The 13,115-nt window shown below is 32.0% G+C and overlaps 1 protein-coding gene across 1 annotated transcript in view; it reads left to right on the top strand.

Annotated features, from left to right (window-relative positions):
- Positions 1–6: 6 nt before the first annotated feature.
- LOC143065307 (26S proteasome regulatory subunit 8) overlaps positions 7–13,115 on the top strand; it is a 32,255-nt gene continuing 19,146 nt past the window's right edge. The window contains exons 1-9 of the mRNA XM_076238810.1: positions 7–117; positions 3,875–3,952; positions 4,545–4,614; positions 8,826–8,923; positions 9,911–10,036; positions 10,986–11,147; positions 11,557–11,720; positions 12,113–12,189; positions 12,711–12,787. Coding sequence (XP_076094925.1) covers positions 67–117; positions 3,875–3,952; positions 4,545–4,614; positions 8,826–8,923; positions 9,911–10,036; positions 10,986–11,147; positions 11,557–11,720; positions 12,113–12,189; positions 12,711–12,787 — 903 coding nt within the window. The 5' untranslated portion in view covers positions 7–66. The remainder of the gene's footprint in view (positions 118–3,874; positions 3,953–4,544; positions 4,615–8,825; positions 8,924–9,910; positions 10,037–10,985; positions 11,148–11,556; positions 11,721–12,112; positions 12,190–12,710; positions 12,788–13,115) is intronic.

Here is a 13,115-nt window from a genome sequence, read left to right as displayed (position 1 = left end):
TAAATACGTCATTGATTTATGTGTAGATCAGTTAAACGCTTTTAGACGCCGTATTTAATAGTTGTTATGAAGAGCAAATCAACCAAGATCTATAACTACTCAGCGAAAATGGATCAGGTAAATACCGACTAACGACAAATTATCGAACAATTTTTCAAAAATATAAGGAAAGCATGTTTTCCCTCTCATAACTTTGTCTTCACCAGACATTGGTAGACATTGACCCTTGTCAGTAAGCACCCCTACCAACTGAGCTAAAAGATTTCCCTTCAGGCTTTCCACTTTCAGCTTTATTTTATGTGGTATAAATTATGTTATACACAATATTCTAAACAAAAGGTTTTAATTTATGTATGAATTTGCAGTTGTTCCAAATATTTTCAGACTGTTGGAACAACAAGCCAGCTCTAAAAATTGCTTATTCTGATTATAACTACATTGATTGCTGGGTAAATCTTTCATGACCTCAACTCAATTATCAATGGAAGCAGGACAAATATCCCCACTGCCAAATTGCACCACACCTAGGCTAATTCAGTCTTCACGATGAACTGCAAAATCTACAGGCCCGGAGCTCAATTTTTGAAATTTTTTAGTTAGATTCTGTTGGTCTGTAGATATGATTTTTACAGGCCCGAGAGCAATTTTACCAGCCTGGGCTGCCACTCAGCGTGAAGACTGCTAATTGCCCCACTTTTTCACCAATTCAACCCACTTTTGAAAAAAAAACCTAAACTGGTTTACCAACTCGACCAACTTATTTGTAAAATCACAAATAGGGCGAGTTGGTGTCAGTTAGCCCACGGCCACAGTGAGTTAGTCCTAATAACATGTTCGCCCTGAGTTCTTTCGCCCACATAGTTTGTTCGCCCTACAAAAAAATATTAATATTCAGGGCATTAAAATTGAATAAACGTATTCAGATATTACTATCTGACTATGGTATATCATTGTATATATTCTTGAAATTTATGGAAACATGGAAATATTGAAAAGTTTATGGCTTGTTTAGGATCATTAATTGTTCAATGACAAAATAATTCGGATCACTTATTATTGTGATACTTGTCTTTTGATGGATTAATAATAAAAACAAACGTTTTGTTTTGATAAAATATTCAGCTTGAAATTAATTAAAACAATGATGTACGACTGCAGTGATATTGTTTGCCTTAAATTACTGGAGAATAAAGGCTTTTTCCCCTGGAGAAAAATCCCAATTTGAAAAAAAAATGGCTTTAAATTATTCCCAAAAAGACAACTTTTTTCCCAAATAGTGCAGTCTCAGTAGTATTTGTGCATGAATGCAAACAGAATACAGACTCATTTATACATTTTCCATGCCTAAAATGATTATATGTGTAGATTTGAGGGTCCATTTATGTATCACCACTGACAATAAGGGGTCCTATTTCAAAGCAGGGTTTGACTCTTGAAAGGGGGTCTGCAAATTGAAGTTTCAGTCAAATTCATGGTTTATTCTAAATTTCCAAATTTGATAAAAATGACTCATATTTTCCCAATAGTTTTTGAAAAATGCTAACAATATCACTGGACTGTAAATCATGAAACAGATTTACTAGTTCATTTTTTGTCGAGCCTTCACTTTAGTCGAAAAAGCGAGACATAGCAATGCTACATGCCGCAGCCGGCGGCAGTGGCGTTCTCAAATATTCACTCTGTGGTTAAAGTTTTTGAAATTTTAATAACTTTCTTATAGTATCCTGGATTTCTACCAAACTTGGACAGAAGCTTGTTTATGTCAGATTGTAAGATACATGTAGCATGCAGAAGTAAATTTTGTAAAAAAATTAATATTTCCATTTTTTCCATATTTTACTTTTAAATGGATTTAGATTTTCTGCCAGAAAACAACACATTCACTCTGGTTAAAGTTTTTAAAATTTTAATAACTTTTTTATACTATTTTGGATTTGTACTAAACTTGGACAGAAGCTTGTTTATGGTCAAAAGCTAGTATCTAGAAGAAAATTTTAAAAAATAATAAATTCATTTTTTCTGTATTTTACTGTTACATGACTTAGATTTTCTGCCAGGAAATTTCCAGTTATCATTTCATTCAGTCTGCAGTTAAGTTTTTAAACATTTATAAGATTCATAAATTATCCTGGGATTTTACCAAACTTGGACAGAAGCTTTATTTTTACAACCAAAAGATAGTATCAAGAGGAATATTTTTATTGACTTTTTTCCTCATTTTTGTTGAGCCTGTGATTACAGCAAAAGTAGGCGAGACACTGGAACCCTTACAAATTTTTGGGATACGATTGCTTTCAAGCAATCTGTAGACTTTTACCATTGACTCAGGTCCATGCCCTCACGTCAACCGTTTTATTCTAAACATAAAGGAACATCTCAAATTCTTAAGATTGTCTTGCTTTAAAAGATAAAAACAAACAAAAGGATTTAATTTAGACAACTTTCTTTGAATGTTCTTCTCATAATCTTCATGTTTCCATATATATTTCCCTTGATTTATATGCGTTTTTATAACAACATTAAGCAGTATTTATATTTAGTGTTTTTATAAATTTAGAAACGCGTCGGAGGGAATTCCCCAGTTTTGATAAAATGCAGAGTTCTCTGAATTCCGATAAATCTATTTTTGTCATATAAAAACTAAATTGGAATTTTTCTTATATGTCACCGTTCTGAAACTGATATTTGATATTGTACATGTACTTCCATAAAGAAATGGAGAACCACCTAGGTCGTTTAATTAACATTTAATATATGTCCTTGCTACAAATTACAAGTATAGGGTTTGTTTAGGTAATTATGCTCATGCGTATAGTTTTCTTGACTTCAAGGGGTATCAGATTGAATGGTTTCTCTGGATTCCCAACTCCATTGATTAATTTGATACTCTTGAGATCCTTTCTATGTCTGTCTGCTATTGAGGGTTATTGTTGTTGCATAATTTTAAATCATATGTATCATTTAAATTAAGATAAATATAGTCCACGACGTAAAGGTGTAACTAGAACACCCCTTCAGCCGAAATGGAGTCTTCCATATTATAGCTTCGCGTTGTCTCCCTTCCGTAAGTAACTTCCGTCAATACTGAATCAAAATACAACGATACGTCGAGAAAAATTAACTCGCTCTATCGATAGATGTGGTATTATATTAAAAAAAATTCTCATTTGGATTTCAGAACATTTCTTTTAATATTTTTTTGAGGGGTCAATTGACAACAGCATAGTGTATTGCACAATAGCAAACAATTGAATATAAATTCAAAACATATATAATAACCAATTCTAAGTTCTTTGACTATAGTTATTCTGTGTCAGAAACCTTTTTGTGTCAAATATTTGATTATAATCCAAATTTATACATTTGTACCTGTTTCAAGCACGAATATTGTGTCCATTTTTGCCCTAACTATTCAGGGTTGGACCTCTAAGGTCGTATCCAGCTGTGCTCAGCAAAGCTATTTAGTAAATGAGAAATATGTTCCTCTAGCTCGTTACTGGTTAACATGTTTAATTTCTAAAATTCTTTACATCATGTACATGAAAAAATCAGGTCTTAGGCCCAAGATTAGAATGAAGGACTTTATTTTGTACTATGATAATACATTTATTTTTGGCCTGTATTGTATGCATGATATGTGTAACAACTACTGTAAAAGCAGAAATTTTCGTTGAGGATTTAATTTCTTTTATTTCGTGGAAAGAATATATCCACAAAAATAAAACCCCAACGAAAATTTAACCTCCATATAATACCACTTACACTTAAGGAAACCACGAAATTAAATCCCCATGAAATTTTAACTCCACGAAAATTAATGTTTCTACAGTCTGACAGTATATAACTTTCTTTAAAATCTGTGATTTTGATGCAGAAAATGGAAGTTGATGACAGTACAGTAAACCATGAAGGAATCAAACAGTATTACATCAGTAAAATTGAAGATTTACAGGTAACAAATGTAGTCACTAAAAGACAAAAGTATTGACTATTGATATTCATTATATTGTTTAATTGAAGCATATTTTATTCTTAATACAAGTGAAAACTGAATGTGACGAAAATGTATATTATTTTAACAGTATTACACATAAAATTCAACAGTTAAATGAGTAATACATGTACATGTTTTTTTAAGTTGTTTGATATCATTTGAATAATCATGATAATACAGATAATACAGATAATCATGATAATAGCACATGTTTAAGTTTGCTCTAGTTATATTCAATCACTACTTGAAGTGTACACATGTAGATGTTGTTCCAAAAAGCCATAGATGACAAATTAAAGTTTTAACAATAATTCATCTCTATTTCTTATAATATAGCTCTTACATATACAATTTTATGTAACTTATATATATATAAAAAAGACGATGTGGTATGATTGCCAATGAGACAACTCTCCATAAGAGACCAAATGAAGCAGAAATTAACAATCATAGATCACCGTACAGCCTTCAACAAAAGCCCATACCACATAATCAGCTATTAAATTAGGATGTATTTGATTAGATACAAATGAAGTATTATTCTTCACAGTTAGTAAATACAGAAAAGACACAGAATTTAAGAAGATTAGAGGCCCAAAGAAATGAATTAAATGCAAAAGGTAATCTATGATATGCTGGATTTAATTGTGCATTTAGATTTTTATGCCCCTGCAGTAACGGAGGAGGCTTTTTAAAAGTTTGACCCTTGTCCATCTGTACAAATGTATGTCCCAAAATTGGTTTCCGTTCTCTAACTTAATTTTTAGCTCACCTGGCCACCACGTCTAAAAATAGAACATAGGGGTAAAATGCAGTTTTTGGCTTATAACTCAAAAACCAAAGCATTTAGAGCAAATCTGACATGGGGTAAAATTGTTTATCAGGTCAAGATCTATCTGCCCTGAAATTTTCAGATGAATCGGACAACCCGTTGTTGGGTTGCTGCCCCTAAATTGGTAGTTTTAACGAAATTTTACTGTTTTTAACCGGATTTTTGTGACAAAAATGTCGGTTATTGATTTGGGGATGTACGGCGGGCGGCCGGGCAGGCGGCAACCAAATGTTGTCCATGCATTTACTCATGAACCGTTCAATCAAAGCTTTTAAAATCTTAATATGTTGTTACTGACAACAAAATGAAGGTCAAGTTCAATAATGACGATTTTGACTTTTACTGTTCAGGAGTTAGGGTTCTTGAAAGATTGAAAAATGGCTTTTCCAGTCATGTCCGTGCATTTACTCATGAACTGTTCAACCAAAGCTTTTCAAATTTTAATATGTTGTTACTGATGACAAAATGGAGGTCAAGTTCAATAATGACATTTTTGACTTTTACCGTTCAGGAGTTATGGTTCTTGAAAGATTGAAAAATGGCATTTCCAGTCGTGTCCGTGCATTTACGCATGAACTGTTCAACCAAAGCTTCCCAAATTTTAATATGTTGTTACTGATGACAAAATGGAGGTCAAGTTCAATAATGACGATTTTGACTTTTACCGTTCAGGAGTTATGGTTCTTGAAAGATTGAAAAATGGCTTTTCCAGTCGTGTCCGTGCATTTACTCATGAACTGTTCAACCAAAGCTTTTCAAATTTTAATATGTTGTTACTGATGACAAAATGGAGGTCAAGTTCAATAATGTTGATTTTGACTTTCACTGTTCATCAGTTATGGTTCTTGTGATATTCGGAGGACACAAATAAATGTGAATAAATCCGGTTTGCTGTCGTTGTGACAGCCTCTTGTTGGTTATTATCTTGACTATTATTATAGATAGAGATAAACTGTAAACAGCAATAATGTTCAGCAAAGTAAGATCTACAAATAAGTCAACATGACCAAAATTGTCAGTTGACCCATTAAGGACTAAAGGAGTTATTGCCCTTTACAGTCAATTTTTAACCATTTTTCTAAAATTTTAGTATTCTTTTAGAAAATCTTCTCCTCTGAAACTACTGGGCCAAATTTAACCAAACTTGGCCACAATCATCATTTGGGTATCTAGTTTTAAAAATGTGTGGTGTGACCCTGCCAACCAACCAAGATGGCCACCATTGCTAAAAATAGTACATAGGGGCGAAATGTAGATTTTGGCTTATATCTCTGAAACCAAAGCATTTAGAGCAAATCTGACGGAGATAAATTGTTTATCAGGTCAAGATCTATCTGCCCTGAAATTTTCAGACAAAACAGACAACCTGTTGTTGGGTTGCTGCCCCAGAACGAGTAATTTTAAGGAAATTTTGCAGTTTTTGGTTATTATCTTGAATATTATAATAGATAGAGATAAACTGTAAACAGCAATAATGTTCAGCAAGGTAAGATCTACAAATAAGTCAACATGACCAAAATTGTCAGTTGACCCATTAAGGAGTTGTTGCCCTTTATAGTCATTTTTTAACAATTTTCATAAATTTTTGTAAGTTTTTGTAAATTTTTAGAATATATTTTCCACTGTAATTACTTGGCCAAGTTCATTATAGATAGAGATAATTATAGCAAGTAGAATGTCCAGTAAAGTAAGATCTACAAACACATCATGATCATCAAAACACAATTTGGTCATGAATTTACCTGTGTCCATTGTTTAATATGCACATAGACCAAGGTGAGCGACACAGGCTCTTGAGAGCCTCTAGTTCCTCCACCAAATGTTATGAAACTTATACACAATGCTTATTACCACAGAACACAGATCAAGTTTGAATTTTTGTGGCATCCCTTTAACCATTCTTGAGTTATGTCCCTTTATGGAAAAGTTGCAAAATGTTTAGCGTCTGTTCTTTAACTAACGTTTGCCCCAACCAAACAATATGAAACCTATACACAATTCTTATTACTATTATTATTACCACAAAACTCAGATCAAGTACAAAGTCCCACCGCTGCCACAAATGTTGTAATTTCTGCTTTTTGCTATGTTTTGAATAGTTATAAAGCCAGCAAATACGAATAATCTAACAAAGCTAGTAAATACACAGAGGAATAAATAAATACGACCGTCAAATCTTTTGTCTCTTCTCCCTCAGCATTGGTAGGGTGAATAAATAATCAATAGTGAAAATGATACATTTATCAAACTTCGATATATTTCTATACATGTACAATATTCTTACATCAATATAATATTATCAAACGGGGGGCAAAACTACAAAAAAAATATTCTTTCTCTTATATTTTCAAACAAGATTATCTTAAATTCTACAATTTGACAAATACGGATACAGAGCTTTTGTCTTCACTTGTTGTCCATTGTCCGTCTCGGCCGACCATCACCATTTACAAAAATATTCTCTGAAACTACTGGGCCAAACTTAAATATATTTAGCCACAATCATCATTAGGGTATCTTGTTTTAAAAATGTGTCTGATGACCCTGCCAACTAACCAACATGGCTAAAAATAGAACATAGGGGTAAAACACAGAGATTAAAGCATTTTAAATAGAGCAAATCTGACATGAGCTATTAGGTTGAGATTTATTCCCTGTGAAATATTCAGACGAATCGGGTAACAGGTTGTTGGGTTGCTGCCCCTGAATTGATAATTTTAAGGAAATTTTGCAGTTTTTGGCTACTTTTTGAAATATTATTATAGATAGAGATGACAAAATGGGAGGTCAAGTTCAATAATGACGATTTTGACTTTTACCGTTCAGGAGTTACTGTATTGTTCTTGAAAGATTGAAAAATGGTGTTTCCAGTCGTGTCCACGCATTTACTCATGAACTGTTCAACCAAAGCTTTTCAAATTTTAATATGTTGTTACTGATGACAAAATGGAGGTCAAGGTCAACAATGTCAATTTTGACTTTTACTGTTCAGGAGTTATGGTTCTTGAAAGATTGAGGAATGGTGTTTCCATTCATGTGGTTGCATTTACTCATGAACCATTCAGCCTAAGCTTTTCGAATTTTGATATGTTGATACTGATCACAAAATGGAGGTCAAATTTGATATTTACGATTTTCACTTCACTGTTCATCCGTTATGGTTCTTGTGATATTGCCAGGACACAAATAAATGTTAATTAATCCGGTTTGCTGTCGTTGTGACAGCCTCTTGTTGTGATTTTTTCCTAAAATCTCCTCGTCTTGATTTACTAGGCCAAATAGAATTAAACTTAGCCACAAATTGAAAAATGTATCTGATGACCCTGTCATCCAACCAACATGACTGCCATGGCTAAAATTAGAACATAGGGGATTACTATAGATCAGAAAGTCTAATGGAAAAATAGTTTAAAAACAATTTCAAAAAGTCACAACTTTAGAGAACTTATTTAAATAATGATAAGGGGTCTTTTAAAATATTTACAAGATGTTTAGGTTGGCCTATCTCTAGTTTATCAATGAAAAAAAAATTAAGAAAGATTAAACGACAGATTTTTTTTTGGGTATAGTGATGGGTACCCCCTTAAGTAACTATTGTAAGACTACAATAGGAGGACCTGCGTTTACTTTAACTACTGTGCCAAATTAAACCATCTCTACAGTCTATTTGGTTTTATTACCACTACAGTTAAGCTGTTGCTTATTTTGTTTTATTACCACTACCGTTAAGCTGTTGCTTATTATGTTTTATTACCACTACCGTTAAGCTGTTGCTGTTGCTCGAGGGAAAAAAGATATTAGAATTACAAAAAAAAAAAAACAGATTTAAGGACATAATACAGTCTCTTATTAAAGGTGACCTATATATCAAAATTTTTCCTGTTTTATTAACAGAAATTAAAAAGATTTGTAATAAGGTACATGTAAATTGATTTCACAATTTCAATGAATGTTATCAAATGATTTGAAATTCAAATGGCTCTAATTTTTTTACTGTAGTTCGAATGTTGAGAGAAGAATTACAACTTCTACAAGAGCAAGGATCCTATGTTGGTGAAGTAGTTAAAGCAATGGACAAGAAAAAAGTGTTAGTTAAGGTATAAAATATTGATATATCTCAACATATGTCTGGTGATATTACATGTATCTACATAATACAATGACAGTAACAACTTTTATGACAAACGATCAAAATCAAGATAAGAGCCAATATGGTTTTAATGTACAAGGTGTCACAGTAGTAAACTAGGCTTCAAAAAAGTAGTAAAGAACATTTGTCCTTTCGAAAAGTTAACATGCAACAAATTAAAAAGCAAAGAATTGTCATTAAACTGACAAATTGGTGATAATTGTTTTTTGTGATGAACAGGTTTCTCACACCTATAATTTGTCAATGACATACATGTGTTTAGCTGTGAGGCAGTAACCAACAAACCAAAATCACCTAAACATGCTAAATAAGTTATTAAGAGATAACAATGCAGTCATTCATGAAAAACATGTGCAAGCACTCACATAATAGACCACCCTGTATGACAAAGAACTTATTTCAGTATAGAAATGCAACCTAATACACTTTAATGGTTATGGACAGAATAATCCTGCATAGTTTTGGTTTGCTTTGAGTTCAAATAATATAACCGTCAACCATATACACTAAATGGTTTAGAACAACATAGTTGTGCACAATTGTGACTTGCCTTAACTTCAAATGATATAACCGTCATAAGCACACTGTATAGAACAAATCGTAAGCGTATTAGGTTGTATTTCTGTACTGAAATAAGATCTTTGTCATTCAGGGTGGTATATAGAACAAACCAATGTGGTAAAATTTCAGATTGCTCAGGAAAGACCATCTGCTCTTATCAAGTACAACTTAAAAGATGCTCAAAGAAGTTTGAGTACTCACAAAACAAAGAAAATTTTGTTTAATTAGTCATACATGTTTACATTGTAATTTTTTGAAGGTAGAAGCTTGTATAAGTCCATTTAGCAATGGATATATAAGCAATGAAATCCATTGCAATTTATTACATGGGCATTCAAAAGTAAACAGTGCCATTTATACACTCTTTTTTCAGGTGCATCCAGAAGGAAAGTTTGTAGTAGACTTAGACAAAAACATTGATATCAATGATATAACACCAAACTGTAGAGTGGCCCTCAGAAATGATAGTTATGCTCTTCACAAAATATTACCTAATAAGGTTAGTCTTCACTTAATATTACCTAATAAGGATAGTCTTCATTTAATATTACCTAATAAGGTTAGTCTTCACTTAATATTACACTATCAATGTCCTTTTAGGCTAAAGTCACTGGATAATAATTTTTGGATTTCGTACATAAATATTTTTTTATTGTGACTGAAAACTTCTCCAAGAATACATACACAAATAAGATGTACTGATAGTACATAAAACATATGACTTTTGTTTAAATGATGTCTGCCATCACATTCCACAAGATTTGTACAGTGACTGAAAAAATATAACTTATTTGACGAGCTTTAGAAATAGAAAGAATGGCAAGGCTTGCCAAATTGTTTAATTTGTTTTTAAATGAAATCTACATGATATAAACAGGAACCACTGTTAGGACCTCATATGCTTTTTTATGAATGAGATACCCGACGTCATAGAACAATGAAGTTAGAATGTAAGCATTTTACGGGAAAATACACGATTGTGAATCCGAAAATCATCACAAGGAAACATACACAAATGATGCTAAAATGTGGCAAAAGCCCTTTATTGTACATCATATAAGACATATAAATAAATTATCATTCAAATTCATCCAAAACTGTCTAAATACATTATTTTAAATAGTTTAAGCATGTCACTAATGCAGTTTGCTCCGTTCTTTTACGCTAGTTTATTAGTGCGTTTATTTATGGGAACGGCAAATATTTGCCTACACCTAGAGCGCTTCGATCCAAAAGAATTGCCATATGTGTCCTATCAGAATCGAAATAATTCATGGGGGCTTGAATATATCTAGATTTTACCACGGGTTGTCCCTTTATGCCGATATTTTACCCCTCGCTATCGCTCAGGGGTAAAATATTTGTCATAAAGGGCCAACCCGTGGTAAAATCACGATATATTCAAGCCCCCATGAATTATTTCTTAATTATAACTCCTTTATTTATAGGTGGATCCATTAGTCAGTTTGATGATGGTAGAGAAAGTCCCAGATTCTACATATGAGATGGTTGGAGGATTAGATAAACAGATTAAAGAGATCAAAGAAGTTATAGAATTGCCCGTAAAGCATCCAGAACTATTTGAGGCATTAGGAATAGCACAGCCAAAGGTATGATAGCAGGAGTAGTCACAAAGATACAAATCAGATTGAAAAGAAAAAAGAACAATGCAAATATAGAGCCCTTCAAATAAACCTCCATATTTATAAGATAAAAACATAAAAAATTAAAGGCACAAAACAATATAAGCTGAAAGATATGAAATATGACCTGTAATTATGACCTAAAAGGTGTTTTTAGATGGTTGTTAAATATAATATACACAGTTATTTCAATAAACCATACCTTTACAATCCAAGTGGATAAAATTGTTAAGTAAGTTTATTATGACAAGCCATTATACATTTTATTTTAGACTGAGTTTTTATTTGACCAATAGAAAGGGAATAGCTAGAGTTGTAGACTGCCATAGAATGTTTATATATCACATTTTTATTCATGGTCTATTTTGTATTTAAGGGTGTCCTTTTATATGGACCACCTGGCACAGGAAAGACTTTACTGGCTAGGGCTGTAGCCCATCATACAGAATGTACCTTCATCAGAGTCTCAGGGTCGGAATTGGTCCAAAAGTTTATTGGTGAGGGGTCCAGAATGGTTAGAGAGTTATTTGTTATGGCAAGGTAGGAATAAAATATAATGTATTATGTAATATGTGAAGATTAAATTTTAAGAATAGAAAGTCTAAAGGAAAACATTTTTGTCAGACAAAATGTAAAAAAATATAAATTGATGTCAGATTTTTTCTATGAAAAGATGAATGATATTTTTAAACGTTACTGCAATGATTTTTTGTAGTATAGAAAACATGCCTTGAAAAAAGGAAGATATTCATTAAAAAAACATTTAACAATGAATGTAGTCATCATGGCTTAAACCTTAACACTTTGGAAAAATTGATAAAAAAATGAACTGGATAGCAAATGAAAATTCAAAAATTAACTTCTTAATTAAAAAAAAATCTTCCTCAACTAATCTGTGATAAGTGTTTAACTGTTAATATCTGATGTTGTAGAGAGCATGCTCCTTCAATTATTTTCATGGATGAAATTGATTCCATTGGATCATCACGTCTGGAGGGAGGATCTGGCGGTAAGTTCACAGTTCATACATTTAATTGATGTTGTTTTGTTTGTTATACATTTTAAGACAATAAATACATAAAACTAAGAGTATCTACCAAAACAGATTTAAAGTTGCACGGAGGTCATCAATGAGTCCTTTAAATAAGTACACAAAGTAATATAAAACTTACATTTGAATATTTTGCACATTTTTAGGATTTGTAGACTATTATCTCCCTTTATAGATAAATCTGTAAAATGTGAAATAACAACTTATATGGCTTAATAAGACTTACCAATTTACACTTTTACGGAATTGCAGCTAAGCTGTTGTTCTGTTATTATTCCATGGTATTATTTGAATATTTTCAATTTCTCGATTATTTCTCAATTTCATTAGACAAAACTTGAAAGAATGATATATAGATACACTTTTTCAAGGTGCTTTCCTAGAATAACCTGTATGATATTTACGGACAGTCAGAGTTACTTTTTTTAATATCACATTTATACCAAAGTATTACAACATATTTGCTTGATATCTTGCAGGAGACAGTGAAGTACAGAGAACTATGTTAGAATTATTGAATCAGTTAGATGGATTTGAACCAAAACAAAATATTAAGGTAATTAAATAAATCCTGTTTTGTACACATACTCTCTTTTTTTCAAGCTAGAAATTGATTGGGTAGGGATCTGTCACTACAAAGGGCACATTATTATTTTGGCTGATGTCCATCAGTTTTCTTTCATGACTGTGGTAAATATTTGTAAAATCCATTTTGCAAAAAAAAATATGAGTAAAATTGAGAATGAGTATATACTTTATAGAAGCTTTTTGATTGACTTAAAAGTATTATTATTATTTTCTGTTTGTTTATTCATATATTATACATACAGTACACACAGAGTCATGTTACTTGGATAGGTCAGCTTTACTGGAGGTAATTTTTA

This window comes from Mytilus galloprovincialis, chromosome 2, assembly GCF_965363235.1.
Source record: "Mytilus galloprovincialis chromosome 2, xbMytGall1.hap1.1, whole genome shotgun sequence".
Lineage (NCBI taxonomy): Eukaryota > Metazoa > Mollusca > Bivalvia > Mytilida > Mytilidae > Mytilus > Mytilus galloprovincialis.
This window is presented reverse-complemented; position numbering and strand designations above follow the sequence as displayed.